Genomic DNA, 24,669 nt, shown 5'->3' with positions numbered 1-24,669 from the left:
ACCATGTACCCGTACTGAAAAATCCAGCAAAGACCAGCATAAGCTTGTAGCTGGTTTTAGCTGGTCTAAGCCGGTTCTCCCAGCCTGGCAAAGCCGCAGACTGGTGGGTCAACTGGTCTTCCAGCCTGACCAGCTAAGTCCAGCTAGACCTGCTTAAAAAGTGACAAAAACACAGATAGACCAGCTCGCCACATCAGCAATACCAGCCAAAACCAAGCTGGGAGGCCAGCCAAAACCAGCTCACCAGCTTATGCTGGTCTTAGCTGGATTTTTAATGCTAAAAGCAAGGCACACGCTTGCGACTAATACACACAGTAACAAAATTAGATGTTTTTATTTTACAGACATTTTAATTAGCCTCTTTAGCGCTCGTTTAACGTGATATATATAATCTATTTCATATAATACACGTGTATGAAATTTGGGACATATTCAAGTTCTCATCGATCGACTGTGAAGCCGTTTATGAGCGCCACCGCGCGGGGAGGAGCTGTAATATCAGCCTGACTCTGGTTAGCACACTATGCTTAAATGTGTACGTTCAATCCATTTGAAATTACAATTAATTTGAACTTTCTTGATTAGTGAGTTGCTATAAATTATAAAAAATAAAACTTAGCTTTACTTTAGTTATTTTAACTTTATTCAGTTTCAAATTGATTAAACTTACACATTTAGGCGCAACAATGATTTTTTACAGTGCCGCTATATTTCAAGCTGTTATGTTTGGGAGTTTGGACAAATGATCCGATTCGCCACCGAGTCGAATATTTTGATGAATCAGTTCAATTCAATTTCTCAATCAGAAGGCTGCAGCCTCCAGAGGTCGCATATCTAGGCTGCATACGTCATCAAGCCTGTCTTATTTCAGAATATTAACAATTATAAAGTTTAGTATTATATTTAGTTAATCGTAAATTGTTGTAATGCTTATGAATTGCATATGTAATGATGAGGTTAACTTAAATAATAAACCAGGCATGATGACGTATGCAGCCTGCATATGGGACCTCCTGAGAAACACTCGGACAACTGAATCACTCGCCGAAATGAATCAGAATCTGAGCAGTGACTCACCGCTTCCCGAAAACAGGAACTGAATTCGAGCCCATTACTGGAACAAACCTCAACGAAAAGCGTCGATTGAAGTCCGAATAATGTAAATACAAATATTTTTTAACACGATGTTAATACAGGTTTTTACAGATATCCACCGTCATTTGTTTGCACTGTTGATTTAGTCTCGTTGTGTTTTCGTTTTAAAGCTCTTTGAATCAGTTTGTTTTAGAAGGGTCCAGAGCACAACGAACTAAACTTTACTGTTCATTGGTAAGTACTTAAAGTAATCACGTTGACCACTGTTATAAAGTCTCACATTATCTTTTGAAGAATGTTATGTTATGTTTTGTTTTGTTTGCATGTGATTTTAGAGTTTGTTATTTTATAGACGACCTTAATAAACTGTCAAGAGGCTCCACACATAATAAACAACATAGATGGGTAAATACAGTAGATGGATTGATGAATGAATGGATGGATGGATGGCAAGATCATTCAAGTGTATGTAAGTTAGGTGATGATGTTTGATGTGTCTCTCAGGTGTGATGGAGACATCAGTGTGTGTCTGATAATGATGATGATGGACTCAGATCAGATCTCCGCAGGTTTGGATGGAGGTGTTCAGGTCTCTCGTGCTGTTGTCTCTGAGCTTTATATCAGGCTGTCTGCTCTTACAGTGCTGTTCTGTGTGAGTCTATTATGTGGGTTCAGTCCGCTCTGGGTCATGAGACGAGCACTGCGCTTCACCTCAGATCCAGGTACAGTAACAGTACGGTGAGGATTTCTTCAGCAGCAAGGCTGTATGGGATTCTCATCCGTGTGTTTCTATGTTAAAGGTTCTCGTCGGTACAAAGTCTTGAGTCTGATGTCCAGCTTTGCCTGTGGGGTTTTTCTGGCGTCTGCACTGTTGGAGAGGCTTCCCGGCTACCTGGACAACATGACAAAGACATTCAGTCGTCTTGGGGTAACGGTGAGTCTGAACTAGTTTGTTTTGTTGTTATACTGGAAGATTACAGGTTACTGTATTTTTTACGCAGACTAAGAGTGTTTGGTGTCAGCCAAAGCATCATGTTTTTATTTTATCAGGCAGTGATGGAGATCAGGTATGGGATATATATATATATATATATATATATATATATATATATATATATATATGCATGCAAAAACTTCATTGCTTGTTTTCAAGCTCCATATATGATAAAGACAACGGCAGCTGGTACAGCTAGACGATCAGTCACATGGGTTTAATGTTCACTATGTCAGAATTTATTCGGCAAATGCATTTCCATCTACCATTATTTGCATTTACTCTTTTTCACACAAGTCAAAAACCACCACAACGTTTACCCACCTCATAAAACTTTTTTTGCGAATTAAGGGATTTTTACTCGATTTATTCGCTGTTTGAACTCTTTTATCATCAATTGTTATTGATGTGATACTTCAAAATGCGCATAAAATCATGGTAATGGAAACATGGCTAACTTACTGAAGTGCATTACTGTAAACACAATTCTGCACAAAGGCATCAGGTTAGTAATGAATGCACTGTATTGGTTTGAGCTCATTATTTGTCTATATTTAATGTTTTTGTCTGTAAACAGCTTCGTTTCCCCTTACCTGAGTTCATTCTGGCCATGGGATTCCTGGTCGTCTTTGTGGTCGAACAAATTTTGCTGGCTTTCAGAGACCAACCGTGCGATCTGTCTTATGAGAAGGAAGCTCTGCTCAACTCCGGTCTTCAGCGTTGGGAACCAGATGCTCCTAAACATCTCTACCAACCTCCAGGCAAAGTCTTCTGCAGGAGACGACCATCAGCGATGGATGGATTCCGTTGTACAGAGGACGCAAGATCGCACGCAGGTCTGCGTATCTTTCTTCTGTTGTTCAGTCTTTGTCCGCACGCCGTCTTTAAGGGGCTGACCGTAGCAGAGCAGCTGGGCAGGGAGCGTCATCTGGAGATCCTGTTGGCTTTGGCTCTCCACGAGGGAATCGTTGCCGTCAGCCTAGGTTTCCAACTGACCCGTTATGATCTCCGTCGTACGGTGGTGGCCGCCTGTCTGTTTCTCTTCTCCGTCATGTGTCCAGCTGGGATCGGGCTCACCGCCGCCCTGACTGAGATGAAGCCGAGTCCTGAGCTCCAGCTCGTCCGCTCTGCAGTAGAGGGTCTGACGTTGGGAATCTTCATCAATATCACAGTCATGGAATTGATTTGGCAGGATCTGGGTTCTCCAAAGCATCGTATCCATAAAGTAGCATTTCTCCTTACAGGCTTTGCAGTCATTACCGGTGTTTTGTTCTTGAAAACATAAGGCTCATTCAAGATTTGTGGCATTCAAGCTTCTAGTAGCTGGGGCTGAAAGACCCACACTAACCAGCTGAACCTTGAGGTTATTCCTGTATTGTCCTTTGAATAGCTATTTTTATAAATGAATGACAGTCGTTCGTCCAGCACATCCCTCTCTGTGCTGATTTGAATCTGGCCTTAGGGGGATATCACTGTTCAATCTAAAGTCCCACATATGGGACCGTACTATCTGTATGCGTATGGAAACACAATCCCACATGTGGCACGGTACCCCTCGAACGGTTAACGCGTCATTAGAATTAGGGTTGCTATGATCGATCGTACCCAGATTGGTATCGGTTGATCATCGCATTAAATTACTCAATCGCTACTCGCTAAATTTGCTAGATCTTTCTATTTACTTTTATCATCATAGAGCTCCTGAATGTGGCCGTAATTTAAAGGCTGATTGCATAATGTTTGAAAGCCAATGTTGATATTTGAAATCACCTAAACAAACACGCCCCTACCCCAATAGAATCTGGACCTTCTTTTGATAAACCCGCCCCGCACATACGCAACCCTGGCAAGGATGTCGGTGAGTAGACACGCCCCTTACTGCTGATTGGCTACAAGTGTGTTTTGTTAGTCGGACAGTGTGAGCATTTTTACAACCTGTTGGTCATCTGCAACCTGCAAATTTGAATTTCTCACTCTGCCTTTACAGAGATATGTGTATTTTATGAGGATGCGTTTCGGTCCTAACAGCGTGACGCATCTTCACATCCCCATCAAATAGCATATACAACACATATCTATCGTGTTACATTACATCTTCTTGCCTAAAGTTTATTATTTGCATGCATTTTTAAGTTTTGACCATTTAAACTTTCATTTGACCTTGTAGCTGTTGTCCACAGCATGTACAAGCGATGCACAGACACAGCCTGTCATTCATCATGAGTACAGAGCAAGGATCTCTCTACACTCTAAAAAAACAAACGGTGCTATATAGCACCAAAACTGTTGATTTGAATCATAATCATAGAAGAACCATTTTTAGTGCCACATAGCACTGGTGAAGCACCTGTGTAGCACCAGTGTAGAACCATATAGGGGCCATATAGAACCACTATAGCACCAAATATGGTTCTACATAGCACTATATGGTTCTACACAGGTGCTTCACTGGTGCTTCACCGGTGCTATATGGCACTAAAAACGGTTCTTCTATGATTACAAGCAAAGAACCACTTTTGGTGCTATATAGCACCATTTGTTTTTAGAGTGTAATGTCTTAAAGCTACAGTAACCTAATTCATTTATCAATAATATTGAAGAGAAAATCATTCTCTGCTTTTGACTGAAGAACTGTTACTTTATAAGAATGCGTTTATATTTACTTCATACCTTGAAGACTGTGCAGTGTTTTATTTTTATAACTTTTAATACACGTAAACCTTTTTATTGGCATATTAAATTGCTCCTTGTATAAATAATATTTGTTGTGTATTTTTATTCTTTAATAAAACTATAATATTCCTGAGGTCTGCAAAGAATATAACAAAGGCAACATCTGTGCTATTACTTTATTTAGAAAAAAAAGGTTAACAGTTACAGTCATTAAAGAGTGCACATATCAGCTTAAAGAATCAGTATCGGGCATTGACGACAAGAAATCAGTACTTTGTATCGACTAGAAAAATCCAGTTCGGAGGATCCCTAATTATAATTCTTGTACTGTTAAGAGTTCTGACATGTAAGGGGGGAGGTCTGTAGTTGGTCTATGATACTTTGCCATGATACACACACTGTGAGCAGGTTTGTCACATTAGAATTGTACTGGAATCAGTTTTCCTTCTTTTTGTGCACACTTCTGGAATTATTCATTCACCAGAGAGCAGCTTGAACATCAGCATATCTGCATATATACATGTACTCAAGTAGGGATGCACCGAATGTTCGGAAACTGAAATTATTCGACCGAAAACAGCAACAACAAGTGAAAAGGCTGAATAATTTTTTACCGAACAGTGAGGTCTTTGATGATCAAATTAGTAACCAGCGCAAGAGGAGAGGCACACAAATGCAGCAAACATGTTGGTAAAAACATTTAAAAGTGTCTGAGAAAGACGTGAAAACATACAGCACTACAAGTTTTATTTATCATTTAAAATCAAGACATCCTTGCTTTGATTATTCGGTATTCGGCCTTCAGCTAAGTTTTTCATTTTATTCGGCTTCAGCCAAGAATTTTCCTTTCTGTACATCCCTACGTGAAACTATTTATGAAAATGGCTTTGGTTTTCTTTGCAATCTTTTACTAATGTCATCATTTCAATTCATTTTTTACTAGAATGCTCATATATCAGAAGGATGGAGAACTTGAGACATTTTGGGAATTTTTATCATTTTTTTGCTGAACTGTCTGTTACCAGCCATAGCTATATCATTGTGTTCATCATTAACAGAGCAATACAGTTTAACCAGAGCGATTTACAACACACACATAAAAAGATACAATCGAAAGTTTCATTGTATTGCATTGTGTTCCTGTTCATTTTGTTTATAGATACACAATGCTCGTGTGAATAAAAGTCACATTGCTTTATAGGATTGTCATGTCAATAAATGTGTGGTACATTACGGTGTGTGCCTAAAGTCGGCTAGTACACTGCCATAATGTACTTAAAGTGTTCTATTTTGACAAACTAAACGTGTTCTTAATACACTAAAAATTCTTCTTTAGTACTTTTTAAGATGTTCTTAAGATTAAGAACTAAGTCTACTTATCTGTGCTATTTTGGGACACAATGAATATGAACTAAAAGTGCTTTTAACATACTATCTCTGGATTTAAAAAATGTAGTTAACACAGTTTACTACTTAAATAATTGTTTTAATACATTTTAGCACATTTTTGTTCATATTCGTGGTGTCTCAAAATGGCACAGTAAACATTTATACAACCTGTATAAATGTCTTTGTTCTGATGAACACAAATGAAGATATTTTGAGGAATGTTTGTAACCAAATCATGACCCCCATTCACTTCCATAGTATTGTTTTTTTCTACTATGGAAGTAAATGAGAGACAAAGATTTTGAGTGGGTGTGTGTTTGTGTGTGTAACGTCGCGCTCGTGCCACTAGAGGGCTCAGCTGTCTCTCTCTCTCTGTGTCAGACAGTCAGTCAGTCAGTGTGTGTTTGTGTGTCTTCGGGTCTGCATGTGAGTTTTTAGGTTCGTTCATCATGTCCTCCGCGGGTACTGCAGGAGCTTGCGGGCCCGGACCGACACCGGGACCGAATCACGGCGCGTCAAACCCGCGAAAATTCAGCGAGAAGATCGCGCTGCACACGCAGAGACAGGCGGAGGAGACCGCGGCGTTTCAGGAGGTCATGATGGACCTCACATCCACACGGGTAACACACACATACACCAACACACGGTCACCGGCCCCGATCTCTCTCAAAAGGCCATAAACGTGTTTTTCTACTGATTGCGGGATCGCGCGCCGTGGCCGGTGGGCGGCGAGAGTGCGCACGAGCAGATAGTTAGCATGCTAGCTAACGGAAGCTAATAAAATAACAGAGATTTGATGAAGACTGTACCAATTATAAATAATGAAGTGATGTTAGATAAACGAGCGATGTTATTAAAACCATTATAAGAGTAAACCCGAGTGAATTTCTGTTTAATGTTTGCGTGATTGATGAGACTGATTGACAGGAAGCGCTTAGCTAACGTACACACATACATTAGCATGAGCTCACAGATTAATCTACACTATATACACTAGTAATATTTATCGCGGTGAATCGGGATTTAACTCAACGGGAATTAGGTAAAATCACCGATTTATGGACTTGATTAATAAATGCCTTTCGGCAAGTCTCATGGTAACTTAGTTGAGATTTAATTCATCTGATGTCAGTCACACTTGAAGTGTAAATTATATCGTGAAATATAAGGGATTTGAGACACGTGACGTGTCATCGTTTAGGTTTTCTTGACATGTACTTTGCGATTTCCTAACAAAACAACTTCATGATCATGATTAATCTGTCAGGACATTCATAAATAAGGTATTGTTGTGTTGTTAGTTGGCTTGCAAGCTATATCGAAACATCGCTCACTTACATATCGCCGTGGTTTCCGATAATATCGTTTGTTCTTTTGATATGTGCTGCAATAGTAAAACATGTCTTTGATTGATCGATGCTTTGTTTTCCCATACATAATATGATGAAGCATGTGTGTTGGTTATATCATTTTTTATTTTTAAAATAACATCATTTAAATTGATTGAACGCAAAGGAATAACGTACAATATTATAACAATATAATTATTCAGCAAGCTATTGCATTTGTTCAATAAATGCCCCCTTGCGAAAATTAACCGTGTTTTTTTTTTTTGTAGTTTTTGGCATATTGATTACCATGGGCAAAACTATGGCTTTACTACTGTAAACTTTTATACTGTTGTCTTTATACTTAACTTCAAGCCCTACAAGTCAAAAGTTTAGCTTATAACAGACTTGTCACATAACTCATTGGTTATCAAGTAGATGGTAAATGTTGATAAACTAATCAGTTACTTTTAAAGTTTTTTTTAGTATTTATTACGTCACGTGACTGAATGCTGTTTGAAGCATTAGAGATATTTTGAGGTCATTGCGCATGCTGTAACACAAGGTTTCAAACACAACTTTATCAAATATAAACACACAAATGAAGCTACCTGCATTACAGACATGAAACATAAGGGTAGATAAACACAATGAGGTACAGACCACAACACGAGTACAAACCAAACATAAGAACAGCAGGATGTATGTTGTGATATAGACTCTACATGATTTAATATGAATCTGTGTGGTATTCATACGCAGAGGTGAGTAGAGTACTCAAAATCTGTACTTGGGTAAAAGTAACAATCAAATTATTTACTTAAGTAAGAGTAAAAAAGTATTAGATGAAAAACTACTCAAGTAGTTAGTTACTAGTTACTTCCGATCTGATAGATAAGAAGCGTACATACATTTTTCATCTCTGTGCGTGCAGTTACTCTGTCTGACGCAGCCACCACGAGCTTAGCTTAGCACAAAGACTGGAAGTGAATGGCTCCAGCTAGCATACTGCTCCCAATAAGTGACAAAATAATGCCAATATTTTCCTACTTATATGTTGTGATTTGTGTGGTCCACTGTGTACAAATAGCGGGGTCATATGAGACACAGCCTTCTTTACTGGGCAGAGTGATTAGCACAACTCTGAGCGAACTCTCTGCTCCTCATCAGGGGCTTCTCGGGTGCTGCAAGCAAATCACTCCACCCAAGTAGCAGTGCTTTGCCTTCTGTTTCCAGTATGTATACTGTTAAAAGATTGCTGTGTCTCATATGACCTTGTTATTTGTACACAGTGTGACTATACATATATATAAGTATATACATTCTTTAGGAAGGATTTAAATAGAATACAATCCCGTCTTTATTTGTTTATATTTTCTAATCTATAGTGAGGTGTCCGGATTTGTGTATAAATGCAAGATGTCACATTATGCTAATCAGTTTGTTTAGTTTTGTGAGAAAATGATATGGAAGTGTACATATGTGAATGCCTGTTGTTTGTAAGGTTTACAGGATGTGTCACTGCTTGCACAAGTGCGCATATGACAAAAACCCTCTGACAGTGTTTGAAATAGTATTACAATAAGGTAAAAGTGCTCATAATGACCAATAATAGTGTTGAAATCACGGTGACACTTAAGTTACCGCTAAGTGTTGTTTCAGGTTGGAGCTTGGTTCCTGTACGCTGAGATGTCATTTCGATTTGGTGCACAAAGCAAGATCGCGTTATGAAACTTTAGAGGGAACTTGAGGCCATGCATGATCTAGGGTTGTAACGGTATACCGGTATGGCGGTATACCTTGATATTAACTTTTACTATTATCATACTGTGTAAACAATTGACTCCCTGTAAAGTGTGAGCACACCTAAATGTACTTAAACGCACTGTAAATCACTTTGAATGCAAACATTTAAATATTCAGCAATAAGACATTCCTTCGGTCATATTTCTTTTGTGAGAAATACGCTGTAGTAGGTGACTTCTTTTTTTAAGGGTGCACGATGCGAAGCTCGTCACAACATGTATTTAGCCGGTCATGATGAGTGTGGCTCGTCATATCAAATATCAGTTTGTTGCGTCATGTGAACCTATGTGCATCACGTGTCATGTCAAAATACAGGCCTGATGCAGACACTTCAAAGGGGTTTATGATAAAAGAGTGTGCCAGATACTCGCTTAATCTCGTGTGTAATCAGAGTTTAGTGTTAAGTAAGTGTGAGTGTTTTGTAAACATGAGCGTCTCTTTTATCATAAACCCTTTCAACGCGTCTGTTGCAGGCATGTATTTTGACAGGACGCATGTTGCACGGGTTCACCTGACACAAGGAAAACATATTTTGAATTCGCACCCCTCAGAAGATAAGTCCCCGACTGCCATTGGTAATCATGTAACAAAAACTACATGGACTATTGAATTATGGGAAATTAGATGCAGTTATTCAGAAAACCCGCCTGCATACACGCGCACACACACACACACACACACACACACACACACACACACACACACACACACACACACACACACACATATAACTTATTGTTTATCTCAAGGCATTTTTTCAGGTCTAATTTCTAAGAAGTTCAGAGAAGATCTGTAACTCACTGTGTTCACTACTAACAGAAAGTCTCATAGAGTTTACATTCGACACTATTCTCCTATGAACCTGTTTATAACTTCATGACACACACACGCAACACAGGCACACTGTCAATTCATTTCTATATCTATGATAACTGATGATCTGATATGAGAGAGAGACTTTCTGTGTGTAGTAAAATGTAAGTGCAGTGTTTCGTATGTTGTGTGTTACGCAGAATGAAACCGATCACAGATGTTAAAACCATGTGTTTAGAGTTTGTGAACAACTGCTGTTTCTAATGAACATTAACCTTGTCGCTGGAGGAGATGCTCTGTATCGACACTTAACTTAAATGTTTCATTTTCAGATTCAGGCACAGAAGGTCCGATTATCCAGAAGTCAGGGCCCGTATTATGGCGGATCTCTGCCCAACGTAAACCAGATTGGCAGGAACCCATCAGAAGTGCAGGTGTGTGTCTGTACTGGAGTGTTCTAGTTCTCCTTCAGGGCGTGTGTGTTTGTGTTTGTGTGTCTCTGCTGGGATTGGATTATTTTAAACCTGGATATGTATGTTTGTGTTTCTCCAGGGCTCGTTTCAGGCTCCCCTGGATGCCAATCGCTCCACACGACATCATGGTCTGGTAGAGAGAGTCCACAGAGACAAGCGCTTCATCTCCCCCAGCAGACCCTACAGGAGACACGTATCCTTCTGTTCAACAGTCAAGTGAAGTGAAAACATCAATAATCATTGTATTTAATTGAAAAAACTCTTCTTCACGTGAAGCTTTATAACATGAATCGAGTATCGAGATGATTATATTCATACTGTAAAGCTGGGGAAACACTTTTAACCACTAAGATTGTAAGACTAGACTCAATAGAGTTAAAAACTCTTTCTGTTAACTTGGGCAGATTTTAGTCTTTGACAAACCTAAAGACTCAACACAACACACTTAACAACTGGACATCTGTCCATCTTTGTAATGATATAGGCAGGGTGCGATTTGTGAAAAAAACAGAGGGGGGGATGTTTTCATAGGCGTCGATTTCAGCGACGGTGGGTACCCACCATATTTCGTCATGAGTCATTTTGTACCCACCACTAGTTTTAACTTTTTTGACTGTTTTCAGTGGTTATGAAGTTTGGTAATCAAAGAAATTTGGTAATCATTGTCCGACCTAAACAAAAATCCATTATAATATTATTATTATTATTTTTTTATATATTTCTAATTAAAATATTTCTAATATTCAGAAATGCTCTCTCCGCTCACGAGCTCTGATCGGAACAAACCCGAACCTCACTGTCTGCTTAACTTGCGCAGAAACATAAAAATATAACCAGCTTTTCAAAATGGTTTTAAAACTAAACATTTATACTATTTTAGCACAAATTATGAGCTTATTGACGATTTTTTATAATTCTTGACATAATGCGTCTCTGTCCACAGCACATTTCAAAACATTTTAATTCATAAAAATAAATCATGAGACCATGAACTCATCACTGCATTTGCAGGAATTGTAAAATCTTTTTTCTTATTAACTCATGAAGCAGCCTAACGCAATATTTTTACTCTAATAGTTTATCTTTCCCCACACATATGAGCTGTGATCATGCACAACGAAAAAACACGCAAGAATTAAATCTTGAATGGCAAAACTATATATATGTTAAACATTAAACATAAATATGAACAATGTATTGATTGCAAAGTTAAACCATTACAGTAGAAACTGTTTTAATGCTGCTTTTAAAGTAATAACATTAACTTTACACCGCGATGCTGAGCTACAGTGAAATAATAGAAAAGTCAGATGCATTATGTGTTACTCACTTAGCCTCATTTGCGCAAACTGGACGCGCCCGCGCCTCGCTAAACGCCTCATCGGCATGTATCATGTGTAACTTCGGCCATTCTCAGTGGTGTGACTGGGACACTAACTCTGCTTGTCATCATAAACAGATAATCAGATTGTGATGTTTATTCCCGCTTTATTAATATGCGGCTGAATATGCTGCATTTCATCGTTTCGACACACAGCTCCATAACCATCTCGCAAGTGTTGATAGGCTGGTGTAACCGGATCTGTAACCAATCAGATAGCGCCGTGGGCGGGACATTGATCAAGTCTTCAGAGTGGTGAATACAGAGAGGCTGCGCGGCAGCTGTATCAGAGCCAGCCAAAGTAGCGTATTTTAAAACAAAATTGACTTTAATCAAACCACGGATCCGTGATAAGTTTTGTGATCCGTCTCGCCACTAGTGTAGTAGCACTGATTACTTTGAGGGGGGGATAAATTTATCCCCACCGGGGATAAAAATAATTAAGCAGAGGCAGGGATACATTGACCAGAAAGGGGGAAATCCCACGCATCCCCCCCGGCAAATCGCACCCTGGATATAGGTAAGCTTTCCTCAATGTTTTGGCCTGTTTTATCATCACTTATTCTTGTTCAAGTATCAGATTCAACCATGTTGTGCTCATCTTATGACATTAGTCATTGTGTGTACCAACTGCAAATATGAAACATATTTACTTAAATCTTTAAAGAATGCACACTACATGACTTTATTGACTAAACCAGTGGTTTTCAATCCTGTTCCTGGCGACAGTGGTGGTGGAGTCAATAATTACTTCCCCATTAAACGACGCGTTTATTTCAATGTGTGGCAGTGCAGGACATTGTTAAAAAAAACAATTAATAGGAGAATATAAACATACATTGCAAATACTGCATAATGATTTCAGCATGGGTAAGCTATTATTTGTCTTTCTGTGGACTGAAAAAAGTCTGTGCTTGTATAATTTAGATTCACTGTGTTGGACTGGATTGCCGCCTGAACATGACGCGCATCACGCTTCATACAGTATCCACCGTCAGTGCCCATACACAGCTAGTGCTTAAAGGAAAACACCACAATTTTTAAATATTTTACTATGTTCTTCCCTCAACTTGGACGAGTTAATACATACCTCTCTTTTTTTAATGCGTGCACTGTCTTAATAGGTTAAAGTCGCCATGAAACAGAAGTAGCGATTGCTACTATTTTTCCCGTGGTGACATATATCCGAATGAAACTGCTTTTGAGATGAAATAAGGCAGGGCTGGATTTGAATTTGTCCATCGAGATCTGATTGGATCGTTTGAAGTTGGGTCGTGTTGCTAATTGCTAATCGCTGCAATCTTCTCCCGGACCCCGCCCACCTGCCATACTTATAACCGGAAGTGAAGAGAGATCATTTTGAGGAGGGGAGGAGATTTGCATTTTTGATTAAAGCACACACAAATTTAAAAAAGTCATTTGTTAATAATACCACAATATAAAAAAATATATATATAGTGTTTCATTTCAATTTCATTGCGACTTTAAGCCTAATAAACAGTACTGTACCTGTAAGTCTCTGTCTTTAAAGTTAATTAAAAAAGAAAATCACTCCCCATTTCAGACTAACTTCTGTAACTTCTTAAAAAAGATGAATGCATACTTGCGTGTATAGATTAATTTTATTTTAATTTACTTCAATAAAAATCAGTTGTGTTGAGCTCTGCTTTTTGAAGTAACTTTAAGGTTTATCATGAAGTTTAGATTTCCTGAACAACAGCTTTTTTGATACATGCTGCACATCATTTTCTTTCATGAACCCAAGTAGCCTCGACCACCCCACATATAAAATTCTAGTTCTGCCACTGCCCGGCAAATCGATCCACAGCTCTTCACATTTTATACAGTACTTGTATGTCTTTCTTACCTGAGACTAATTTTTTCGGACGATTTTTCCGGAAGTGCACCCGCGTGCAAAGACTACATTTTTATCATTCGCAAACATGTCTTTTGTGTAAAAGCATTTCGAAATCTGTGCGCAAGACATTAAGATTGCAAGCTGCAATGTCTGTAAAGGACAAGTTAATCGCGGAGATTAACAACAGTACATTCGCAGGGCTCTCTCACACATTCACTGTGAGATACATGCATTTCAGTCACACTCACTCCTTATATTTCTAAGAGACTGCTAACTTTTCCTGCTATATACAATTAATAGAAACCTTTAAGAAGCACAAAGACTGACTTCATGTTTAATACTCCAGACACACACACACACACACACACACACACACAGTTCACGCGTCACTCAAACCTTCTTCAGATCGCAGGAATGTGATTGGGTTTAGTGTTGTGCAGATCTTCTCTGTGTAGATACTGTTCATGTTCCTGACCTCTGACCCCAGATGGACAGCTCTCACAGCGGCTCTATGTATCTGTCTCCGCCCCCTGACCCCAGCTGGAGAAGGTAACGTGCTCACTGGTTGTATTTTATCTGTATGTCTACAGTCGCTTGTAAACAATGCTTGCTAATAGTAAGATTAGGGCTGGACGGTATGAAGGTATATGTGTGTGCACCAGGACCTACGAGCCAAAGCTGGAGGAGGAGCTTATTATTTAAGAGGTTTGCCATCTGTGCTTTAGATTTCTAATTGTATTGTGCTGTATAAATCATTATTGTGGAATAAAATGACTCTTAAGCAGATTTTTGGTCATACCGCCCATCCCTACACTACACATGCTGACAGATCTCCTCTTGCTCTGCTGAAGTCTTTCTCTGAAGATCTTCACCTTTATTTTGGTCTTTGGTTCTGTTCTAGTCCAGATGCCCCACATCACTCATGCTTCTGGTACTAAAATCATCTTCTTGTCTGATGGTTGTTTTCTGCGTCAGGTGTGACATCATCTGCTTTCAACGAGTGAAGATGATCGTTCAAGAATCTTCTCAAAATTTTAAGCTTGAGATGGGCACTGTACTAACACACGCACGCAGGGCCTCTGTTGCTTTTTTCCGGCTGTATTTCTGATGTTAGTTTGTTAGTGTCCATGTTTAACTTCTCAACATCTTAACGGCTCAACGCTTTTACTGACCCATCAACTCTGCTCAACGTTCTTTGAATCTTCTTCTTCTCCTCTGGTCGCTTTATTTCTCTCGGCTCTGGAATTAATAGACATTTTTCTGTCAATCATGAAGGAACTGGAACAGTAACTTTTCCATGGACAAGAGCCAGATATTCCATCAGCTTCCTACCACAGCACTCAACAGGTGATCCACTTTATCTCTCTCTCTTTGAATAAAGGTGGGAATGAAGAACCGGTTCTCTAGATTTGTTCCATTTTAAAAAGCATTACTGGAGCTGTTTGAGTGTCATGTTTGGTTCAGTTCAGTGCTTGAGCGTCTGCATTGTTCTGCTGGTGTGGAGTTTTATTTAAAGTGATCATAGCACACCTAACCCTAACATTCTCTGTCTCTCTCTCTCTCTCTCTTTCGCTCTCTCTCTATCTCTCTCTGTCTCTCTCTCTCTCTCTCTCTCTCTCTCTCTCTCTTTCGCTCTCTCTCTCTCTCTCTCTCTCTCTCTCTCTCTGATCTGCAGAACAAACTCAGACTCAGCGCTCCACACCAGTGTTATGAATCCACCTGCTGGTGACTCATTCAGTGGAGGACAGATGTTCACTCCGCAGGGCAGACGTGGTGGTCAGTGACACACACACACACACACACACACACACACACACACACACACACACACACACACACACACACACACACACATACACATACACATAGTTGTGTGTCAGTTCTGATGAGGTTGTGTTTAATTCATGCAGTGTTCTCGTATCCTGTTCCTCCCATCGAAGAGAACGGTCCTGATGAAGGAGCTCTCCTGAAACCATGGGACTCCAGAAAGGTGCATAAACATTTTATCTTCTTCTCTGTGTGTATGTACAGATGTGTTTGTTTACAGATATGTGTGTGTAGTGTGTACAGGTGTGTTTGTGTACAGGTTTGTGTAGAGATGTGAGGTATAGAATGTCCTCACAAATACTTGCTGATATATCAAAAACATAATCTCAATTTTAATGATTCATAGTTAAGACTTAGCAAACTTTAGATGTTGTGTATAGAAAATATAACTATACTGTGTTAGTATATAAAACAATCATGTGTGTGTTGTGTCTGTTGACCTTTTTAGCTTTTGATGTTGTCTTCAAGACCAAAATCCTGTGAGGTGCCTGGAATCACGTGAGTTTAACAGATCAATCAAACATCTCCTGACCACAAGACTGTGCCTGCGTCCCAATTCCCTTACTGTATCTTACGCCAGGGCTAGTCGAGTTGCAGCCCTCCAAACATCTTTATCCGGAACGCCGGTCATCTTTGTCTGATTTAATATCAGCGTGGTTACTTTTACCTTTACACTGTACATGACGAATGATGGCCGATAAACCGGAAAAAAAAGTCTGAAAGGGGCAGCATGGGGTACCAACTATCTGCGGGTGCATAATTATCAGATCCAATTTGAGCTTTGGTGCATTAAAAAGAAAAATTAACTTAAGTACACTGCTTGTGACACGCTGACAGGAAGTGATGTAATTCAGTGTTTTCCAATCAAAATTTATAAATTCTTTTTTGTTAAACTTTATAAGTAACACTTTAAAAACTATTCTGATAAGTAAATTATTAAGTGCTTGATTAAAAGCTCTTGTGCTGGAATAAGTTCTCTCTCATGTTGACACAGATTTAGGATAAAACTGAAATTTCACGACCACTGTCACTAGGGGGCGAACTCTGACAGTCACATCCGAATGTTGTGTACAATGGAAAGACGGTTTAGTCGATATATTTTTATTATATTTAAAATGTAAACATGAAGTGCAATTTTAGTAATTAAATTGAAAACTAGAGATAGAAAAACATTTATAAACAAAATAAGTTTAAGCTGAACTTACATTACTATACAAAAATACATGTGTTGATTATTTACACTTTCTTTGTGCAGTGTTCATAGTAAAATTATTAACATTTGTCTCTTGCAATGTTAAACTGGTTGTCAGTAATTGAAGGAAAATGAATTTTTTTAAATATATGACTTATAACAAAAACAACACAAGTTATAACATATGTAATAATAATAATACTTTAAAATGGGTTAAAAAGGGATTAAAGTTTGGCCCGCATCATATTTACATGTTTTAAATCTGTCCTTCTAAGATGAGTAGTTGAAGACATCTGTCCTATGCCCTAGAAGTATGTACTGTATTTGTTATGGTGAAGTACATTTAAGTTGAAAGACATACTAAATCTAATCTGGATTAGTAGATAGTAGTAATAGTATGAGAATTGGGACATGTAATCAACTTTCCCTCTTATTACATAACCTTTTAATTTCCAAACTATATGATGATCTATATTCTCTTTATCTTTTGTGTTGTTTTGAACTGTATTGTGTGTAGTTGTGTTTATCTGAACCAAATAGACAGATTTGACACCAGGGTCGTGTTTTTAGACGATACTATTGATGATAGTTAGACATATGGCCAATAGCGTGCCTTCATAAGGAAAGTTGGGATGTTTGCCCGTTATAGTTTTAAATTATCATCATCATCATCATAGTTTCACATTAACATGTGCATTGCATGCTTTTCCTCGCATTAGAGGGTCTGTGGCCTTGACTTTATGTATTCACTGTCATGTCTAATCGCTCACAGTCTATTTCTTTCTGTACTTTGTTTGTAGTGTCTTTCCCTCTCCAGACCAGCAGGGCGGCTCTCCTCACGCATCCACAGTGTTAAATACGGGCGGCTCACTGCCAGATCTGTCCAGCTTGCATTTCCCGTCACCGCTGCCTACGCCGCTAGATCCCGATGAGCCCGGTTACCCGTCTCTCAGCGGTGGCAGCAGCACGGGTAACCTGACCTCCACCCTCACTCAACTGGGCATCAACACCCACAACACCTTCCATTCTCCAGGTGCGTGCAGACACAATCTCTTTGCTTCACGGAAAGTTTTGTACAAAAAATGTAAAAGAAAGCAATATTATATTTTATTCGATATCTCTTTCACATTTACATTATATACACTTAGAAGACGCTTTTATCCAAAACGACTTTTTATGAGCTCTCTTGATTTAAATCAGTATTGATGATGTGCTGGACACCTGACTGATATTCTTCTATTGTTCACTTTTGCCCACAAGTCTTTTCCACAGATCGAAAGATGTTTTTGAATAATAAAGTCAACATTTTTACTGCTGTTATTATTATAAGACACGTATGAAGCTGAGTATAAATGAGTCAGCTATACAAACAGGTGACTCAACAGTACTTCCACTGGCCAATCACAATCAAGTATTCCCAAAGGCTGTCATGTGTCATATATGTATTTATTCGACACATTTGTGGTGTTCTTTATTTTTGTGAAAATGTTTTGTTTGTCTGTAGGTTTATTGCCATCTCTGCAGGGTACGCTGAGTAACCCCTCCCTCCAGTCATCGCTTAGCAACCCCAACATCCAGTCATCTCTCAGCAGTTACTCGTTCCCCAACTCGCTCAGCTCCGCCTCCCTGCAGTCATCTCTCAGCAACCCTTCCCTCCAGTCCTCGTTAAGCTCCTCCCCTTCAATGAGGTCATCGCTCAGCAATCAGTCATTGCGGTCTTCTCTCAGTAACTCCTCCCTCAGCAGCCAGTCCCTCCAATCGGCAGCCAGTAACAGTTACGGCGGCGGACCGTGCGGCTCGCTCGGACCCGGACAGCCGCAGCAGAGCACGTCGCCCCGCAGGCGAGCGCTGCCGCCCCCTGTGATTCTTCCCTCGGATACGCGCAGACATCACCCCAAACAGTTCTCGCCTACTCTCTCGTCCACCCTAACCAGCATCACGCAGGTAAACTTGTGCTGAAATCATAATGAAACAAGTTTAGGGACAATGTACTAAAAAAAGCAAACACATGATTGTCTTTCAGGGTGTACCTCTTGACACCAGTAAGCTGCAGGTGGATCAGAGATTGTCGCAGTATTCTTACGGGCAGCCGCAACAGGGTCAGAAGTCTCTCGGTTCTGCGCAGACAGAGAGTCACGCGTATGCGCAAACCACGCAGCTTCACCTGCACAACATGCAGAATCTGCAGAAGACGCACAACTTTAATATGCAGCCGAAGCAGAACCCCATGAGCTACGGGTCAGCAGACATGATGCACACGGGCGTCTCAGCGGAGCAGCAGTCCGATCAGCAGATCAGTCAGTCGCTCAGCAATGAACTGGACTTTTATAGTGTAAGTGCTGAGCAGCTCTTGTTTGATCAATAAGGATTTATTGTTTTGACCATCAGCTCCTCTTTCCATCACAAAGAAAATATATTCACTAATCAGAGTGGAGTATTTTACTCGATCTTCTGCCGTGTAGAGTTCTGGTTGTTCTGGATTCTGTATGACGATGATCAATGTTGTGGTTAAACTCGAGTGCTTTGTGTTTAGTGTGAATTGATGTGAGTCTCTGTTGTCCTGCAGGATACCTTGTTTCTCAACTCTCTGCTGGACGACCCGTACCTCACCCTGCAGTTTACTGGCCGACAGAACCAGAACCTCAATCAACAGGTCTCTCATACACAAACATCACGTTGTTATTGATGTTATCATCACACGGTTGTCTTGGTATGTGATGAAACTCATTTTTTTGTCCTGGTCAGATGGGTGATGTCGGTTCTGGTGCCACAGTGAAGGGTCAGGACAGTTCCTATCATAACCAGCAGGGGGCACTGGAGACCACAGGACCACAGCTGCTCACTCAAAACCAGTGTCAGAGTTACACAGACGGACAACACCCCGGGTCCAACATCATCCTGACAGGTGAGTTGGTGCTGATGTTAATGACCACGTGTTATCACCGTACTTACGTAGAGTTTGAGTTTAGATGGAGAACGTTTGTTTGTGTCCTCAGGAGATTCTACATCAGGACTGTCTAAAGAGATCACCAACGCCCTTGCGGGTGTACCAGGCTTCGAAATGGACCCGTTTTCCTCTGACGACACGCTGCGGATGGACCCGCTGGCGCTGGATGGTCTTGGCATGCTGACAGACGGAGACCTGATGCTGGCCGACCCGGCGGTGGAGGACTCCTTCCGCTCCGATCACCTGAAATAAGGACTAGGGTGTTTGGAGAGAGTTTGTGAATGTGTTCATGTGGCATCTCCTCTGTGTGGTCAGGAACAACAAGGCGCTCGCTCGTTTGTGTGTGTGCGTGTGTGTGTGTTGTAAAGTGAGTGCATGCTAACTAAATCACTCAAGCACGTGCACCTAAACTGTGAGCATTCCTCCTTTAATTTGCTGTGTTTTTCAGATCTGTGTATCAGACCCACCAGGTTCAGTCACTGACATCACAGTCAGGGCCGTGCACAGAGAGCTATTGCCCCTCTCACCAACACCGCTCAAAGTGTTCTGATTCCACTCCGCTTAAGATCCACTGATTTCGATAATCCACCTTGTGTTTTCCCGCCTGCTCCGCAGCATCTTTCACAATCGTTTTGCTCTCCGACAGTTCCCGAAATGAGTTGCATTAACAGGTGGATTGATTACATTACCTAGGGTGACCATACGTGCCATTTTTCCCGGACGCGTCCTGGCCATTTGTTGACTACATACGCCATTCAGTTAAAAACATAAGACATACAATTGTAGTGTCATTCTTACCTTCAAATGTAACTTTCACGTCTACCGCGCCTAGTTTGCCGCTTGAACAGTTTGAGTGCATTCGCGCGTCTAGAGCGAAGTAGACACGCTGAAAAAGCAAGCATTTGACGCGCCTCAGAGGCAAAATACGCTTCTTGTGGGGGGCAAGTGCTATGCGGTTGTCTGTTTGCAAGATGGCTGATGTTGATTGTGCATTTATCGAGAGTTATCGGTTTGTATTTAGTTACCTTACTATAGGGGCAAAATAAACAGTGTGGATCGATAAACGTCACGTGACTCAAAAGTGAAATTTGTATTTACAACTTACCAGGTTGCCCAATATCCTCACTGACACTCTTCCAAGGGAGGTCCTTTTTATTTCTGTCTCTATAGAAATAAGATCTTGTGTCGTATAGCTCCGGGTGACTGCTCACCAACAATATCAAGCGTTCCTTCATGTTGAATGAGTGACTCCGCAGCAAGCAGCCTCCTGATTGGTTAACGCGGCGTGAAACTCCGCCAAAGTTCAAATTTTTCAACAAATTCGCGTCAAACGCAAAAAGCACCAATTGTGCATACCGCGCCAGATGCTCAATTCGTTCCATGAGGCGGAATTGCGTCTGCTGCGCCAAATGGCTCATTCTCGCCGCGAGTACATCATATAAAATATTTATCAGTTTATCATGCTTTAATTCTTGTTAGTAAATATATTCCCCATTATAATCACTTGTCTTAGTTGATACTAGTAATCTATAACACATCATATTTATAGGATTTTATCCATATTAATAGTACCACCCCCTTAGTGCCTTTTTTTGTTTTAGGTCACTGCCCCTCAAAATGTCTGTGCACGGCCCTGATCACAGTGTCAACCACAGATGAACAATCACAAACCAGACACCAGTTTCTGACTGTAAGATCTAAACAATCCTCACCATCCTAAAGGAGCTTGATTTCAGTTCAGGGCCGACAGAATTTAATCAGATGCATTTTCTTACTTTAATATAACAGTGGTGGGGGTTCATTCCCAGTATAACATTGTGGCTCGATCAAAATATCGATGTGTCGCTCGAGGTGATTCTGTCGGTCTGTCTGTCTGTCCAGGGTAAACTGGGACAGGGCAGGAGAAGTGTTAGGAAATAATCCATAGTCATGTTTGATATCATCATCGTACTACCATACTAGTAGTATGTAAATGATCTGTATGCATGAAACACTCAATATGCCGTATATGAGCATGGTGTGTGGAATACTGTATCCCACAATGCAATGCGCTCAACTTAACCTACCATCCAGTGTGATAAATGAACGGTAATATAAACTCTTTCTGCCTTTTGTAAATTAATCAGACTGCCAAATGTTGCTAAATATATTTTACACAAATGACAACTGGACGCCACTTGCAACTTAAAACGATGTGATCATATTTATAAACCGTGTCGATTTGAGCTGTTTTTATGATTTATCGTGGGATAATGCCTCATTTAAAGAGCAGTATGCAGTATATACTGCACGGTATGAAGTATGTAGTGAACTGATTGATTTCATTTCAAACACAGCTGGCACCTTGATGAGGTACCTGTAGTGAGACAAGATGAAACGAATGAATGTGTCCCAGCATCAGTGTGTGTGTGTTCTCCTGGCTGGTTTCCTCGTTTTGTGTTTTTGAAATGACCAAATATTTGTGTGTATATGTGTATATATATATATATATTTGTATGTGTATTGACTCTCGTTTTTGTTTGTGTGTCTGATACAATCATGTGATCAGGTTTACTGGAATCCTCTCGTCTGCACTTGCCGCTTGTATTTGCACGAATATTCTCTCGAGCAAGGCCATATTTAATAGAAATGATATTTTTATGTAAGTAAATAATGTGCACTGTAAGATTTATTTTTTAAGAGAGTTGCTATATGTGCATACGTGTATTTGCATTTGAAAATAAGCAATTTTATATATAAAGGAAGAAAAGCTGCAGGTTTGATTAATGGTTGGGTCAAACCTGTCACATGTCATTTAATTCAGCTCTTAAAGATCAAAAACATCTTGTGTGAACTGGACACAAGAGGAGAAAGTGTATTTCTAGCCTTGTTATTGTTTCAGTAGCCCGCTGCCTTTGTGTTGTGTGTGTTTGAGTTTGTGTTTTTATTCATCAGCAGTGTGTTGTGTATGATGTTTGACCGTCTGCTGTGCTGCACAAATGATTTCTACAGGAATTGGGCTTTAAATGTCACAGTGCCTCAACTTTTTTTGGGAAATCAGAGCGTTTCTGAAGCTCGAGTGTGGGATTTTAGATTTGGGTTCAGTGGGATTTGTGACGTTAAATTCAGCGCAGGACGCTGCTGGTAAAACATGGAGTTATGAGCTTCACTTTACATTTGATTATTACCAAATTTTAAATCAGATGCATTTTATATGGAGGAATATATCAATAACTAACATATAGCATAAAATAATCCATGTGTTTTCATCAAAATACTTTAGTCCTTCTAGCCCCTTTAATAAAGATGAAATGATAACCTAACTCTGCATGTTAGCGCAGGACACGAGTGTGTTTTTAATATATTTTAATGTCATGTTTATATGCTGTTTCACATCTGCTACTGCATTGCACTGTGTAAAATAAAGCTGTTGAACAGCTACAGACTCTTATATCCCCAAAATGACTCAACTTTGACCTTCTGTTATTAATGCTTTAGCTTGTCATGATGGTAACTTGGCCCAGCTTTTGTCTTGGTCAAATATGAAAGGAAAACAAAAAAGATTTCTATTTTATGATGTACTTTTACAGTTGTTGTTTAATTTTTGTTATATTGATAACCAGGGAAAGCCAGTTGTAAGTTGTAAATATGTTCCTAAAGCATATTATCTTCTAACAGAACATTTTTTAAGACTGTATCCTCACCATATTTTACAGAAAAATAAAGAGTTTAGATGAATGGATGTGTGTCAGACTCTTGATATTTATAAAACGATTATCATAGCACATTGTATACATGACTAATACTTTACTTTCTTATCCTAGTGTATTCACTATTCTTAACTTTATTCTATCCTTTAACTTTGTTTAATGTTTGTCTGAAGCTTCAACACTTTCCTATGTAACTTAATGATTTTTCATTCTCTTAAGGCATCTGATAAATGTGGTTAGTGTTGTGGTTCTTGTGGGTTGATTACCTAAACTTGGGTTAATCTATAAGCTATCACGTGAAGTCAGTTCAGGATTCGTCACCTGTATTAAATCACTTTGCATCACCTTAATAATAACTAATGAATATGAGCTTGTGACACGTGTTTTTTTTAAACACGTTAAGAGTTTCTTGTATACTTTAGTACCTTAGTGGTGGAAATTTAGAAAATTCCCATAACAATGCCAATTTCATATTCATTGTTTTTCTACAAAGCTTTTATTATTATAGGGGTCATATTATGAGATTTTTTTAAGTTGTAAAATAAGTCTTCAGTGTCAAAATGTGCAGTTTTGGGTGTGTCCTTTAAAATGCAAATGAGCTGATGAAATGCAAACACTGATCACCATAATGGTGATATATATGGTGAATAATTGAAACTCAATTATTTTTTCTCTATGCACTAAATGTCAGTGCCGTGGTTGGATCGTGCAGATTAAGGGGCGGTATTATTATAATAAGATCCCCTTTTGACATCACAAGGGGAGCCAAATTTCAATGAGTTATTCACATGCTTGCAAAGAATGGTTTACCAAAACTAAGTTACTGGGTTGATCTTTTTCATATTGTCTAGGTTGATAGAAGCACTGGGGACACAATTATAGCACTTAAACATGGAAAAGTCAGATTTTTTTATATGACCCCTTTAAAACAGATATACTAAAGCCTTATGTGTACATGCGTATACACCATTTTTTAAAAGGTTTACAATAATATAAAAATAAAAGTGTTTATGTTTGTCTAAGTCATGACAGTAAAAGCATTTCCACAATAACAAACACTCATTCGCATTTCATGGACAGGACTTCTCTAATAAACGTCCAAGGTTTGCCTGATGTACGTTTTCACAGTTTTTTATGACAACTAATACATTTCAAGTCTGTACTGTCGAGATTTTAGTTAACTTAAACGACGAAACGTTTTCGT

The 24,669-nt window shown here is 39.5% G+C and overlaps 2 protein-coding genes across 5 annotated transcripts; both read left to right on the top strand.

The window, feature by feature from the left end:
• The first annotated feature begins 1,021 nt into the window (after positions 1-1,021).
• slc39a3 (solute carrier family 39 member 3) lies at positions 1,022-4,848 on the top strand. Of its 2 annotated transcripts, XM_055211661.2 has the most exons (5): positions 1,022-1,159; positions 1,266-1,329; positions 1,600-1,817; positions 1,896-2,029; positions 2,667-4,848. In XM_055211661.2, exons 3-5 carry the CDS (start codon positions 1,631-1,633, stop codon positions 3,372-3,374), a joined length of 1,029 nt encoding a protein of 342 aa, XP_055067636.2. In that variant the 5' UTR covers positions 1,022-1,159; positions 1,266-1,329; positions 1,600-1,630; the 3' UTR covers positions 3,375-4,848. The 2 variants fall into 2 exon arrangements, with proteins under 2 accessions (XP_055067636.2, XP_055067637.2); XM_055211662.2 differs by having other exon boundaries at positions 1,048-1,329.
• Positions 4,849-6,497: 1,649 nt separating this feature from the next.
• On the top strand, positions 6,498-23,493 carry LOC129448940 (CREB-regulated transcription coactivator 2). Of its 3 annotated transcripts, none has more exons than XM_073872656.1 (14): positions 6,498-6,771; positions 10,431-10,532; positions 10,663-10,764; positions 14,298-14,359; positions 15,086-15,157; positions 15,486-15,586; positions 15,721-15,800; positions 16,086-16,135; positions 17,630-17,862; positions 18,334-18,773; positions 18,853-19,161; positions 19,396-19,482; positions 19,575-19,734; positions 19,826-23,493. In XM_073872656.1, the coding sequence occupies exons 1-14, from the start codon at positions 6,601-6,603 to the stop codon at positions 20,026-20,028; spliced, it is 2,172 nt and encodes a 723-aa protein (XP_073728757.1). In that variant the 5' UTR covers positions 6,498-6,600; the 3' UTR covers positions 20,029-23,493. The 3 variants fall into 3 exon arrangements, with proteins under 3 accessions (XP_073728757.1, XP_055067634.1, XP_055067635.1); XM_055211659.2 differs by having other exon boundaries at positions 10,651-10,764; XM_055211660.2 differs by lacking the exon at positions 15,086-15,157 and having other exon boundaries at positions 10,651-10,764.
• The last annotated feature ends 1,176 nt before the right edge of the window (positions 23,494-24,669 follow it).

Source organism: Misgurnus anguillicaudatus, chromosome 10 (genome assembly GCF_027580225.2).
Source record: "Misgurnus anguillicaudatus chromosome 10, ASM2758022v2, whole genome shotgun sequence".
NCBI classification, from domain to species: domain Eukaryota; kingdom Metazoa; phylum Chordata; class Actinopteri; order Cypriniformes; family Cobitidae; genus Misgurnus; species Misgurnus anguillicaudatus.
Note: the sequence above shows the minus strand (reverse complement) of the source record. Positions and strands in the feature narration are given on the sequence as shown.